Source organism: Vanessa atalanta, chromosome Z (genome assembly GCF_905147765.1).
Source record: "Vanessa atalanta chromosome Z, ilVanAtal1.2, whole genome shotgun sequence".
NCBI lineage: Eukaryota > Metazoa > Arthropoda > Insecta > Lepidoptera > Nymphalidae > Vanessa > Vanessa atalanta.
The window spans coordinates 14,260,721-14,276,486 of record NC_061902.1 but is presented as its reverse complement, the minus strand read 5'-3'; the positions used below and the strand labels follow the sequence as shown (position 1 = coordinate 14,276,486).

At 32.4% G+C, this 15,766-nt stretch overlaps 2 protein-coding genes across 2 annotated transcripts; both read left to right on the top strand.

The window, feature by feature from the left end:
• The first annotated feature begins 4,062 nt into the window (after positions 1-4,062).
• Positions 4,063-4,929, top strand: LOC125075733 (trypsin-7-like). The gene has a single exon (XM_047687433.1). It carries the CDS (start codon positions 4,063-4,065, stop codon positions 4,927-4,929), a length of 867 nt encoding a protein of 288 aa, XP_047543389.1.
• Positions 4,930-7,598: 2,669 nt separating this feature from the next.
• On the top strand, positions 7,599-14,172 carry LOC125075732 (sodium-dependent nutrient amino acid transporter 1-like). Its single transcript, XM_047687432.1, has 10 exons — positions 7,599-7,661; positions 7,839-8,079; positions 8,946-9,106; positions 9,580-9,623; positions 11,071-11,163; positions 11,715-11,975; positions 12,134-12,341; positions 12,815-13,031; positions 13,186-13,451; positions 13,672-14,172. Exons 1-10 carry the CDS (start codon positions 7,638-7,640, stop codon positions 14,095-14,097), a joined length of 1,941 nt encoding a protein of 646 aa, XP_047543388.1. The 5' UTR covers positions 7,599-7,637; the 3' UTR covers positions 14,098-14,172.
• Positions 14,173-15,766: the final 1,594 nt, after the last annotated feature.

The following is a 15,766-nucleotide window of genomic DNA, read 5'->3' as shown; positions in this document are numbered from 1 at the left end:
TAAGAGTTAAATATCAACTATAGTAGTTTTGTTAAGTCTAGTTTGTTACTTCAATAAAATGAATCTCATTTCAAACTGAATTTGATTTGGTATTATTTTATTGGTTTCGAAATTTATTCCCTTAAATTATTCGATAATGCTTTTCGACAGTCTATAATTATAGATTGTCGTATTGACACAATACAAATGTATCTATTGAATTTTATTGGGCTGTCTGATAGTTACCGCAGTATTCTATAGTAGGTACAGTACAGTACAGTAACAGCCTGTAAATTTCCCAGTGCTTGGCTAAGGCCTCCACTTCCTTTGAGGAAAAAGTTCGGAGCATATTCCACCACGCTGCTCCAATGCGGATGTGTATCCACAAGGATACATGCGTGGAAGAATTTCGTTGAAATTAGACACATGTAGGTTTCCTCACGATGTTTCCCTTCAACACCGAGCATGAGATGAATTATAAACACAAATTAAGCACATGAAAATTCAGCGGTGTTTGCCTGGGTTTGAACCTGCAATCGTCGTTTAAGATGCACGCGTTCTAACGACTAGCCATCTCGGTTCATTCTATAAATTCAACAAGAAACCTCGAGGGATCGCTTTGTCAATTGTATATCAGGTAAGGGCCATCTTTATATACTACGCTCTACCACTTCAAGGAGATACTTTTAATGAACGGGTTTTTTTCACATGTTAAATGATAGTGGAGACTAGACTTTTTATTAAGATTTCGGCAACGCCGAGCGGGTGTGATGTGGTACTGTTTTTTTTTTAGGAAAGGTGACAAAATATTTTTTTTTCCTGAGTCTTATGTAAGCTTCTTTTAACAGTTTTCATGAATCGTCTCGCCAGACTACTTGACGAGTTCCAGCCATCGGAACAAGCTGGCTTTCAATCAGGCTTGGCAATTTGGCAGCAAATATTTATACATAAAATTAAATAAAAATAAACCAATGAAAATATTAAATTGTAAAATTAGAAAATGAATCTTCAATAAGAAAATTAAAAGTAGCTATACTGGTAGGCGCATGAAGTATGCTCGGCTTAAAAATGACTTATTTGACATTGAAGTTTGTAACTCACGATATTTAAAAAAATATTTATTGACTAATGTTATTGGTACTTATGTCTAGCAGAGTTGTAAACCCTCTATCATATATACCAACAATTATATAATTTTATACAGGGTTATTGGTAATTCGACGTATTCCCGTTAGGAGGTGATAGGGGTGATTATTTGCGATAATTTTAACCCCCCTATGCATTTTTAAATTTGGACCGTTAATTATTGTTTTAATATTATTTAAAACCAATTAAAACTATACTATATTAGACAATATATTGACAAAGTAAATACAATAACTCATTTTCAATCAAGAAGTAGACCAAAATATAATTTAAAAATCGTTGAGTACGTGTGAACTAATTGTATGATTTTGTTTTATCGTTTGTTTAGATTTAAAAGTTTATTTTTTCAAGACTAAAAAACGGTCTATTCCAAAATAATATACTAATTGGTTTGATTTTTAATGCGAACAGTGATTTATGTATTCCATTATGAGCGCGTTCAATAAAGAACTCAAAATTATCACACTTAAGACCGTGGTTTGTCCCATTCTATTAATGCTTAAGAAATTACTCCATCTAGTTCTTAAGAATAGTGCAATGTATTCCAAAAAGTCTTAAGATTAAAAACCTAATCAGTGACCGTAATTTCATACGAAGTCGAATTCGGACGCTTTTGGCGATCAGCAATGACGTGAGACAGTTACCAAGCCGAATCGAAATGAGTAGGTTATATTTGCCAGGAAATTTAGTTGGCAACTTCAACATGTAGTTTTTATGTCATTATTGTAACTGTGCGCGCACACCCTAAAATATTATTCTCATTTTATATTTTATATAACGCACCAACAGAAATATAACTACTAAAATTCGTTACTTTTATTTCACGTGTGGTCGTAAAATATATATAAGTAATAAATATGCTTAGGTTATATGCAAAATGAAACCGCGATTGTCAAGGAATATGAACATGAAACAAATTCTTATATTTTTTATTATAAATCTCGTTACATGCCACGTTACGTGAAAAATCGGTGCGTATTATTGGTAGTCAAGATGCAGCTCCACGCGAATTTCCATAAATCTTGAAAAATGGAGATTAAAGTAGAAAACAAAGATGGTTATTTCCATTATCTTTATCTTTGTACGTGTACTGTACTCAAGCCTACTTGGAGCCTTACTACTGCACATTGCATCCAAGGAATAGAAGATGATATATCGTTTGCAGCATTTAAAAAAAGACGTAGGTAATTAGATTTTTTTCGTCTGACCAAGAGTCTTTATTTAGCAATATATTGGAGATGTTCAAAGAACCAAACTATAGCGAGAAAACAGTAAAGGTGGAAAATGAGATACTACTACATGTTTGTTATTTCACATCTATTTCTAAATTTACTAAATTGACGTTAGACGATTATTTAACTAATGTTTTGACTTTAGGGTATGGTATTATCATAGGTACTAATGGGTCCTTCGGCGATGCTTCGAGTGTCGACAAGCCGTTGCAAGTTTTGGATGCTGTTATTATAAGGTGTTCATTGGTCTATGGCATGCTTTGCGACCTGTTGACTCCGGTTAACTGGTATTTTATGTATCTGGTGTTTTAGGTGTTTGTTCAGGATATCATACATCAAAAGTAATAACGAGATATTACGAAAATAAAGGTTTAAAGAATAAAATAAATTTGATACGTGAAACTAAGTTAAACACTGGGACGTAGCTTGGATTACGAAAGTAATAAATTCAATTTCATTGTGAAGGTCTCAAGCCTAACTAACGAACCGATACCGTTATATTGCCTTACTAATTTCATATCTTAAATATAATTGATATGCATTATGGTTGGTCTGCGTTATTGACAGAGCCGATAAAAGAATTAATACTACTAATCTCAGAAAGTAGAACAATATAAACAAAATAATTAATTGTAGAATTATTTTTTTAATATGGAGGTTTAACTTATTTCATCAAATATAATGTAAAGTTAAGAGTTGATGTAAATTCGCTCCTTAACCTCGACAAACGGAATTCAAAACAGATTTTTTGCAAACAACTGTTGATCACTGTGTTTGCATTGAAATTATTCTATATGTTTAGTAAATGAAACGTATGTCAAAAATATTTCTTAAAAAAATACATATATAATATTACGTAGTTCTAGTTTTAGTTCTACTAACCAGCCCTGGCTCCACACTGGTTTAATTTATTAATAATACAAATAAAAAGTACGCTAAGCAAGAAAATTGTAAATTTATAATACTTATAATATAGTATTTCATAAATGATAAAAATAATAATAGAAAATTGACTAGAGTCGTAATTTTACGATTAGGCTTCTATGATCAGAATTTATCTACGGATTATAGATTCAAATTTGGATGACTTTAACTGCCTATGTGAAATATGTGAAACTTGTAAGTACTTTGGACCATTTACTTTTCTAAAAGAAGTGATTATCGCTTCCATAAACCTCCTTCTTATTGTTCGTGCACACAAGTTTACTCCACAGATTTCTTTCAGTTCGTAGAGACGACAAACAAAAACAACATTTAAACAACATAATACATAAAAAACAATATTTTTTTATCATTACAATAGAAATCATCAACTCGAATCAGAAGTATAGATAACACAGGACTTATGTATAAGTAATTAATTGATATCAATCAATAACTTGCAGTAGTCAACCAAATTACTTCACTCGTCAGACCAATACGGGATGCATTTTTTTTAAATATTTAAGTTAATTTCAAGTTTTAGATTGCTGATATTTAGAAATGTTAAAGAATGTGTACTTTATAATAATATTGTAATGTATATTTTATGACTTTCGTGTATAGCAAAGTTGTGGAGTCTCAAATCTAGGTTAAATAAAATTGTAGTGAAATATTGTATAAATAAAAAAATATTTATTTTATTTTACTTGCGGTCGTAAAATACACATAAATAATATAACTAAGTATACGGAATCTAAATCTGTAACCGTGAGTGTCAATGAGTATGAACGTGAAACAAATACTTTTATTTTTTTGTATTAAAGTATACTCATTAAATGCCACGTCACGAGATAAATCGTTGCGAATTATTGGAGGCCGAGATGCAGTTCCAGGCGAGTTTCCATACGTCTTGAAAATGGAATATAAATTGATGAGGAAAGGACAAAACAAAGATGGTGATTACCGTTACAGTCATATATGTACATGCACTGTACTCAAACCTACATGGAGCCTGACTGCTGCACATTGCATCCAAGGACTAGAAGAATATACATCAACACTAGATATAAAAGGCGTTATAAGGCATAATTTTTCTTCTGACAAAGAGTCGTCATTTAGCAATATATTATCGATGTTTAAAGAACCAAATTATCGTAAGATACACAGGATGGAAAATGACATTGGACTTTTACTATCTGAAACAATACCTGTTTCTCAATTTGCTAAAGTTAGTTCTGTCGATTATTTTACTTTATATGGTACTAAGGTTTTGACTTTAGGGTATGGCGTTACTATAGGTTCTAATGGATCCCTCGGCGATGCTCGTAGTGTCAACAAGCCATTGCAAGTTTTGGATGCTGTTATTACTAGGTGTCCATCGAAAGCATTTACGCCGGCGTTTTGTTTGGGAGGAATTTGCGGTCTATGGCCTTCTTCCAGAGCTGGTGACTCAGGTGGGCCAGTATTACATGTATCTGGTATTGTCGGTGTTTGTTCAGGTACAGATTTAACTCAGGGGAACACGAGATATGACAAAAATAAAAGTTTGAAAGTTAAAATTAAAATGGGACGTCAACCTATTGCAATGTTCACACCTGGAAGTACTTACGTCGATTGGATTACAAACGTAATAAATTCAATTTCGTTATAAAGGTTTTATGATTTACCTTATATAAACTTATATAAAGTTATTTAATTCTGATAAAAATAAATTCAAAACAAGCTTCTAAAATAAACTGATTTTATGATTTCTAATTAATTCTCGTAATACGAGTCATTTCTTTTATATCAGATTATATAGAACGCAATTAGGAAAAAAATCCATCATATCAAGGAAAACATTGTTATAAATCACCATTATCTGTTTTAATAATGCTTGCATGTTTTTTATTTTAGCCTATTGGGCGTGTAAATTGTATTCACTTTTATTATTTGGTAATTATGTCTTCGTTTCAAGGCGTAGACTGAAAAGCAGCCTAGCTGAGACTACGACCTTTTCACCAAATCATCAAATCTCATATTGTTAACTTTTTTTTATGGTTTTGTACCTTAATTTTTGTTTTTTTTTTGTTTCTTCTTGGTGAATAAAGTTACTTATTATTAGTAATCAAGTAAAAGATTTAGACGTATGTCACGATAGCCGCCCTCAGTTCAACCGAAAAATAAAGATTTTTATGCTCATTTCTAATTTTATGGTATCTGATTGGTTCTGTTAATTATTATTTATTAGATATATAATAGTTAAAAAATATATAATAATGCTTATATCTAATAATTGATTATGTTGAATTTAAATTTTTAAAATATATAGAGCAATATAGTACATGGTGATACTACCTGTAAATAGTAGAACATTTGCCAAGATAATTTTGAAATGTAATTTTTTTATTTTGATGTGACATTGTATTTACTGTTGGTTGTCCTATTGAAAATAAAGTAAATCTAAATAAAATTTGTAAAAGATTGAAGCTGAAATCATTGATTTGCATTATCGTTGCTCTGTGTTAACGAAAAAGCTAAATATTAAATACAGTAGTTTTGTTATGCACTTCAATAAAATAATTTCTGTTTGATGACGTATAATTTTATTTATTTCTTAATTTATTCATTTAAAATATAAGAAATTGCTTTACACTATATAATTATAGATTGTCGTATTGACACAATACAAATTAATTAATTTTATTGGTCCAAACCAGCTTGATAGTTACCACAGTAGACATTCTAAAAATTCAATAATAATAATTTTTTTTTTTAAGAAAAGTGACCAAATACTTTTTTTTTTCTTGAGGCTTTTATATAAGCTTCTCTTAACAGTTTTCACGAATCGTTTCGCCAGACGACTTGACGAGTTCCAGCCTTTGGAACAAGCTGGCTATTAATCAGGCTGCATCAGCGCCAGGTCACATCCATTTAGTTCGGCCGATTATGCAGAAGATTGAAAACTACAATTAAATGCTGTATAATCAGAATCAAACTGCTGTTGGATTTGGACTTATGAATGCATTACAAACCATTGACTTGGACTTGACTGGATTTGCAGTCAATGAGGGGGCCGTATAGTAAAATTTATACTTGAATGTATTAAGTGAAATTTATAATTTCGTTACATAAAATTAAATTAAAATAGACCAATAAAAAATATTAAATTGTTAAATAAGAAAACGAATCTTCAATAAGAAAATTAAAAGTTGCTATAATGATAGGCGCATGAAGTATGCTCGGCTGTTTTGCTCTCGCAGCTTTCTCGCTCATTCGGCATTGGTGTAATTCTCTATTTATGTGTAAATATCATTAAAAATTACTTATTTGACCTTGAAATTTGTCCACTCACGATATTTTTAAAAGGACGTGCCCAGGACTGTGCTAAGTATACCGAAATACCCACTAAAAAACCAGCGGTACCCGTACCTCTCCATTTTTTCAACAATCGTCACAGGATCGCTTTCGCATGCTACTGTGATGCCCTGTCGGTCAGCTCGCCTATGCGGGCTTCCAATTCCTAGGGGGGATTCGCGGCGTACTGAGAACATACTTTTTTTTGCCTCCTACCCAAGGACCAACCCCTTAAATCTCAAGCGAAGCCGCGGGCGACAACTTGTAGTAGCTTATAGTTTTCTACGTACTTAGGTGTTATGTACCCATAATACAAACAGAAAATGTGAGATTTATAATAATATTATACATCTTTAAGTGTTAGAAAACAATATTAATCTTTTACTATTTATTTATAAAGTACAAGAATACGGCTTATTTTTAATTTTTATATTTTATTAATTTTTGGTATCCCTTGGGAATATCATCCGTGATTAAATTTGCCTTGAATCAAAGATAATTAACGTCATTTTTCATTTGACTGTTTAGGCTCTCATTTTCAATTTATCATTAAGTAACTGAATTAATTAAATTTGATTTAATTGGAACAGTTTATACAGCCAATGAGTATTTAATCAGTGTTCAATTATAAAGTTTATAAGACTTCTTTGCCGGTACAAAAGTAAATGTTTGTAAACAATTTACTGAAGATCAATCGATCAATTAGTAAATAAAGAGCCATATATTATTCAACGATGTGATTCGTGAAACAATACTCGATTGGTTTATGCAAGAAGCGTCTAACAGCGATATTATCTGTAAGTAAACAGTCGAAGAGAAACCACTTGATATTTTATATCGAACTTGATAAGTATCCTAACTAAATGAGATCGATTCGCCGTTACATTCGGTATCTCGTTATCTCCTGTATCTGGGACGATCGCGGCCCAAGAATCACACATTCTGGGTACGATTTTCTCAACACTTGTAAATGAAGTGGTTTAATTTTGTGTCGATTCATGTGAAGTCACGTTTTGTTAAAGGATGATCACTTTCGGCAACTTTAAGGTAGGAATTATATATTATATTTAATAATAAAATAATTATTTAAAAATATTATGACGTTATTAATCACATTCTAAAGGATTATAATTCAAAAGTGAGATAAACATACTACAGGCAATGAAGTGATGTTTTTAAGTATGTATTAAAAATATTCTTAACAATATTCTCTTTCTATTCAAGAACTTGTTAAGTTGGCGAAAGATCGGCTGTCATCTTTGCACTCTCGCCGTGGCTTTGAGCTTCAACAACACTTGGCGAACACCAAGAGAGGCGTTCCGGTACGGTGGTCTGCAAAGCTTGTTGTTGATCACTGTTGCGTCGGCATTAGTGGCCGTTCCTGTGGTTCTCTTGCATCTCGCTGTAGGGCAGCTCAGCCAGCAAGACGCTGTAGGTATTTGGAAAGCAGTGCCCTTCTTTAAAGGTAAAACATCAACGAAATAAACATAATAAGTTATGCTAAAATAATATTTCACCTACAATTTTCCGAGTTCGTACAAAACTGTATACATTTATGTTTTTTTAATCTTTATTTATTATAGAGGGTTTTTTCACTAAGTGAATATGTCACCCTCGTCATTATATACAGTTAAATACATTTCTCACATCACATATTAGTACAATACAGTCATAGATAAGGCTTTCTAATTTCTATTTTTGAGAGCTAAATTTACAAATTTATATAAAACTGTATACATTAATGCACACACACTAATGTATTGTTTCTAATGTACTGTTTGTGAAGAAATGCTTCAGTAGTTACTTGGCGACGACACAGTAGTTTCTACGTAAATAAGTAAATAAGTAAAACTAAAAAAATTTTGTTTTTAATTAGGCTTGTATCACGATATGATAATTGTAAATTAGTATCGAGTTGACAGAAAAAATGCAATAATTATGTCATATAGAAGTGATAAATAAATTGAATGAATCATATGAATACATATGTACATACATATTATGTTTATACTGTCCGCGTTTAAGGATCTTTCTTACAAGCTAGTAAACGAAACATCATTTTACACTGTTTTTATCGCAAATCTACCACCAGATGTCGTGTGTGTATCATAAGATTTTACATTGATTACAATTAAGATTTACCATTAGATTGATTCTACCATTAAAAAAAAAAAACATTATTAAGTATATACGGCCTGTATGAAAATCAACGGATACGATCACCTCGCTTTTTATGAATTATTTTTATGAGATATATTTTGTTTAATTCACGTAAATTATAATATATATAGGTAGGTATATATCGCCTTCATAATGTATTTTTGCTTTCAGGAGTTGGATTTTTGAGGCTATTAATATCGTTCTTATGCTCCATATATTCAATGCTATACTTAGCTTTGTCTGTTATGTATATTTTTCACACTTTGAATAATTCTATATCATATGGGAATTGCGCTGAGCTACTACATCCGCCGACAGAGACTATAGAAGATGTAAGTAATTACATCACATAAATGTATGTGTACGTTATCAAGCAGTGCGAACTATTACTACATAATTTAAGTTGCTACTTTAGGTTAGATCTGTTCTTGTAAGCGTAGTTTAAGTTTGATACGTTTAAACCACGGTATCAATCAGTAGAGCTATTCCGTGAGAACAGAGTCAAAACTCAGCGCTGAACACGGCCGTGTAAAGTCCGAAAGTGATATGTGACGATAACTAAAGTTATAAGTTATATATTAAAGGTTTAATAGCAATTCACTGTACATCAATTTTCATGAGTGATTTTACACAGTAAGCTATTTTAAACGAAAGGGTTTGATTTTATTTCATATTGTTAAAGTTCATTGACGCTTATGTATTAAATTGCGAATTTTTACACTGTATAAAGCTATATTGAAATTTGAAATTGAGATATGGTATGTAAAGATGTATTAGAAAATACTTTTAATTTTAATTTTTTCAGAGTGATGACGTACAACTTACATACAACGTGACAGCGTGCTTGAAGTAAGTATTCTTATAACAACAATAATCAACTTATTATAAACTACTTTATATAAAACTACTTGAGTTATATTATACTCATTATAATCAGATATAAACAATACTGACCTATATCTATACTAGCGAATGCCCAACATTGCAATGCGTCACTAATTGGGTTTTATAAACAATTGTCTGACACGCAATTTTCGACCTCTGTTGTACTGTTCTAGTGTAAAAACAAAAACTGTACAAGGTCTTAACACAGAAGCATGCTCCTATGGGATTCATTCAAACACACCAACGACACAAACAAAGAAACATACATTAATATGTTTTATTTTCTTTACGACGTTTTATTACACAGCGTGTAATAAGATTAGTCTTATAGACTATACTTATATAATAATAATACTGTAACACTTGGTGATAAGACTTTGTCCAGACCCGTCTGGTTATATTGTGGTACCACTCACTCATCAGATATTCTACCGCCAGTCAGCAATACTTAGTTTACATAGTTGTAATCCAGTTTGAAGAATGCCTGTGCCGGTATGCCTGTGCCAGTGCCTGTACAAACAAAAAGGACATAACATCTTAGTCCCAAGTTTGGTGGCATTGGGGCATTGGTGATGTAAGGAATGGCTAATATTTCTAACAGCACTAAGGTCCATATACCATCGTGTGACCCATTTGTTAGTTTGCCTCCCTATGACATTAAAACATATGAGTTTTCAAAACAAATTTTACTTCTTTACATAAAATTTCAATGGAACTCTGTGGCAATAATGGTTTGTTATTTATTATATATGAAGGTTTAGGTTTAGGTGTAGTTATTGGTATGAGGAATGATTAACATTTCTTAATATGGTGACTCATAATATTGTTAGCATTAAACACATAAATAAAATATAACTATGTCTGTCAAATATTTGTATGGATAACAAATCAAAAAAACAACCTTCAATCATTACGGCAGAAATCAATAAGATTTTTCATCTAATTATACACTAAGTAATAAGTAATGATTAGCATATTTATATAATGCTTAACTTTTTAACTTAAGATTTTTTCGTGTTAACTGGAATTCTATATTTAAAAGATTTCATTTCATCTACAAAGGATGATCCTTTGTTAAAATGCCCATATTTTAGTAAAGTATTGGAGCAGCTCTTTTATATGATTATCACAGTGAAAGTGTGTGTGGGCAACTAAACATACTCTATTTTCTCAAATAGTCTGATGGGGTTCGAACCTAATTAATTATTGCAATGTTTACTGTCAAATAAAGTGTTAACCGAACACCTTTCTTGTGCCTAATTTGTATCTAAAATTCAACTCATGCACGGCGGCAATAAGACACATGTGTACTTGACGTGGTAGCAGAATGTCGACATAAACCGTAAACTTCTTAAATGGAGAAGAAGTCTTTGACCTTTTACATTTTTAACTTTTTGATTATTTATTTTAGAGAAACATTCTTGGCGCCTGTCGATGATCGGCCGGAGTATTATGTGGCTCTAGCGTTTATTGTAATTGTGTTTTGGATAGTGTTTCCTTTTATGTGAGTAATGGATTTAATTTATTGTCCTTTGTTACATCATTTTTTGTATTACAATGCCTTCCTAATATGCTTTATTCACTGGCTATTCAAATTTGACACATAATTATTTATTGCTATTGCTTATTTATTCGTATTCGTCACAACTATTTAACTGGGTTATTATGCATTTTATATTACGTTGTACAATTAATATGATACCCTTTATATAATGTTGAAACGATATAGGTTGGAGCATCACTTTCGTTTAATGAGTGTAGATTTTCAGACAGATGTGTTACAAATATATCGAGGTTGATAAAAATAAAATTGCAGAATAATATAAATATGGTATTATAGTATCTTTTATAATTTATTTTATTTATTTATGCACGTTTGCCTAAAATGTCAAATTCCTTAAGAAGAAAGCATGCTTGCGCAACAGTTGGTCTTTTACGGACTTATTTTTATAGCTGTGACGAATACTTTGGAATTGTATTGTCTTTGTCTTCTTTCGTTGCATTTTAATGTTATTTTTAATATACGACATATTGTGTTTATTTTTTAATTTTCAGCCTTTACAACCCAGTAAAACTAATGAAACGGATGCTATATGTACTCGGACCGTTGGTATTGCTACTAGCGATTATAATAGTCAGTGTTATTGGTAACAAACAAAAAGTTGAACTTCTCAGCAAAGTCGCTGATTGGAAGAATTATGTGCAACCAAGTATCTGGCACGGTGCGTTAGTACAAGCGCTGCTTACTTCTCAAACAGCGGGTGGATATCTGATTTCTTCGGGGGAATCAATATATGCCGATCTAGATGTTCAGTGGTATGGCTATTTAAAAATAACGGCTTCGTATTGGTCTTTCTACTTAATACTTTGTGCAGTTCTGTCACACTTTGTTGTATGTTTTTCTGATGTCATTGATGATTTTTTATCATAAAAATATTATAGAAGTGAAATAATAAAAATTTTAAAAATTATAGGAACTCGCTTATATTTGTCGCAACAAACATTGTAGCCAGTTGGGCTGCCGTTTTGTTCTGGTTCGCGATTGGAGGCGAGGGGGACAAAGAAACCGGGAATTTGGCTGTGCTCATGGAAATATATAAAGTTTCTGTCGAAAAGAATCTTAGCAAAGCGTGGCCGCTTCTATGCTTTGCTATGTTGACGCTCTCAGGAATTATTACAATGGTATGACTTAAAATGTGATGAATTATGTATCACGAAACTTAAATTTGGAGTTTGTTTAAGTTTCCCAGAAATTAAAAATATAATTTGATTGATATAACCAATTAAAGTACATTGATAAATATACCTAGAAAACTTAACCTTTTACATATTATAGATTAAAAATTAAAGCTGAAGAGTTTGTCAACGCGATTTGATAAATAATATGATTGCTTTAGATAGCCTATTAATTGAGAAAGGAAATCTGACTTTAATGTCGACGTCCCACGGGGCGACCAATAACGTATAACGGGTTGCAAACGCACAGAGCAGTTAATTTCTGGTATTGATTGGTTTTTAATTTGTTTCGTTGCCAGATGATGACACCATAAGATCCTTTAGGTCGAGTGACGATATAATATATAAATGTGATTGGGTTATGTCTATTGAGTATTTATGATATATATGTAACGATACAAAGGCCTGTTTAATTGCAGTTAACCTTTCTTCACCCCCTTTACGACCGTTACCGGCGCGTGGGTGGATACAAGTGGCGACATGTCTCTATGGGCAGCTCAGCGGTCAGTGCAGTTGGGGTTATAGCTTTGGTCTCTGTGGGAGGCCATGGCCTCGAAGTCGTTGAGGACGTCGTGGTCCCTTTCCTCGTCAGCGTGGCCACTGTCCTGGAGATATCAGCGTTTGTTTTTATATATGGTAAAAAGGTTGCCTGTCCTAGCTAGTCATTATGTTACGTCGTATTTTGTATTTATATATGTACATAGTATTGAAATAGCTGAGTTAATAAACGAGAGTATATTTCGTGTCGTTTTATTTGTGTATTAATCATAGAATAATAATTTATCAACAGGTTGGAAAGTATTGGTTGAAGATATTGAATTTCTCACTGGCAGAAAAATAAAAAAAATATGGGTTATGAGTTGGTGTGCTGTTCCTGGTATAATTGTTCCTGTTGCTTTATGGTGGACTATTTCCTGGTTTATAAAGAAGCAAAACTGGACCGAAGCTCCTTGGGAAAAGGCGGCAGTCGTTTCGAGCGTCTGTGTTATTTTCATATTATTTTTCACATTCGCCGCTGTGTCAGTATCGAAACAAGTTCAATATGATTTCATCGGGGTAAGATTTAGTAGTTTAAAACAGGTGATTATCATTTAAAGCGAAGCGAATGTTTTAAGTTTGACTTACATGCGAAGTGGCTTATTAATTTTCCGTAAATGTTTGTCTAAGGACAAGACCTCGTTAAATTGTCATATTTGCCTGCCTTGTACAGTTTCCTCAAGTGTGATCTCTTTGAAAATACATTTGAGGAAGTTTAGTATTTTGGCTTTTATTGCAGAAACTGAAGTCATCGTTTAGTCCGTCGAGACACTGGGGACCTCGAGATCCTATTACTCATCATTACTGGCTGGCGAGTCGAGAGGAAGGCGGCCAAAGTGCGCCGCCTACGAGATATCAACGACGGCAATTAGGACAGTTCTCTGGAAGTTCTAGTTTCAATGACGTGTCAAGTTCCTACAGTATCAAAGAAATGCAAGTCATTGCAAAAAAAAGGAGATCGAATTCCGATGATTGGCTAGTCCTATATAGAAAACATTATATCGCCGAATTGTGTCACAAAAGATGTGAAACTCGAAAGCGTTCAAAGTCTCTGGATTGGGCTGTTCTACCACGACTAAAATTGCAAAGTAAATATCATTCTCGAAAGAACATCCGTATTAAGGAAACGTCATTCAATGCGTTCTGTTCTAGCGACAAACAATAACATTACTTTTGATGTTAAAAGGGACCTTGTGTGTTTCGTAGCTATTAGATTATGTATGTGTGCTTATAATGTCTAGTCACGTTTTCAAATACAAAGTACTTGTAAATTGATATCGGGTATTACCCGTTATTTATATCAAAAGATACATGAAAGCAATTATATTAAATTATTAAATATTATATTTACTATTTTTTTTTTAATAATTCATACCCAAACTCTACCTAAAAGCAGACCAGACTCTCATAATCTAGCGTAGTTGAGTGCTAGTTTGAAGAATGAGTGAGCCAGTATAACTAGAGACACGACGATCTAAGGAAAGATGAATATTTCTTACTGTGTCAATGTGAATTTAGCTGTGATGATCACTTATATCAAGTGTCTCACTAGTCAGATTGCTACGCTACACGTAATTGGTATATAATATCAGTTTTAATTAGTTAAGATTCGAAGTCGATAATAAAAACGTGTTTAAACGTATTGTATAAATGACCGGTAAAGGTGGGGTTTTGTCATTATTTAAGCTCTTTTTGCTTTCACTTTATAAACACTTCCTTGATCAAGTGCAATTACTATTATTATACATTGACGTAAACACGCGTTGAAGTGGCTACTGCCTACTTCAAATGATTATTGTGAAGATACTGTTGAGATTAATTATTATCAAAGCGAATACGTTATTATAATATCAATGTTTTATATTATTTTGAAGTGACTGACTTTATAAAGTGATATGTAATTGCGTTTAAAATTTTATTAATTTTTTCCTTTAAACTTGACGAAATTTATGATTACCTTGAGGAAATCCACCAAGGCTTTCGCAAGTTATTGGTAAAAAATGTTATGCATCGAAATCCACTGCTTAGCCCCAAAATAATGAAGATATATATTTTGTTTTTATATAAATAATATTTGATTCGTGAGAAAGTTTCGCACGTAACCTCCAAAACGACCAGGAAATAAAACAGAGCGGCCGCTTCAGAGCGTGCCCGGTCTACGTGACTTTTGTTCTCGTCGACCTTCCTCTAGGAAGATGACTCCGTTTCGCTGTATAAGGCCTCACCTATCCTTTGTTATTGTAAGATTTACCGATCAAGTATTCCCGGCACATAGCAAGTGCGTCACTGAAAGGATGCGGTGAAATATAATTGCTCATTAAGCTTTTTTGAACGCGTCGATGGAAGTCACCGTACAAATTTACGGCGTAAGAAATTATGTTTGAAACGTTTTTGACTTCATAATTATTTTTTTGTCAAGTTATTGTTTTTCAATCTTCTATGTTAATTTATAAGTTTTATAATCTATAAGCAGGGGATGAAAGGTTTTATATAGGTAATTGTTTGTATAATCTTTATATATAAGAATATAACTTTTATGTACTCGTGTAAGTCACTGAACTCTTCCTTAATGGATCGATCGATTTTGTTGAATGTGTTTGTGTATGTTTGATTAGGTCCTTGGAGGGTTTAGATTGAACCTGAAAAGTGTGCGATCGGCTGTTTGCTGTATGTCATCCGTACGATGTTGGGACGTGCAGTAACAACAGTTGATCAATGCAAACATTTGTTTGGAAAAATTATATCTTCGTTCCAATGACACGTGTGACGCGTTACATATAACATCGATTTACTTACTCAAGGACCCTAAAATTTACGTTTGAGCACAAGAATAT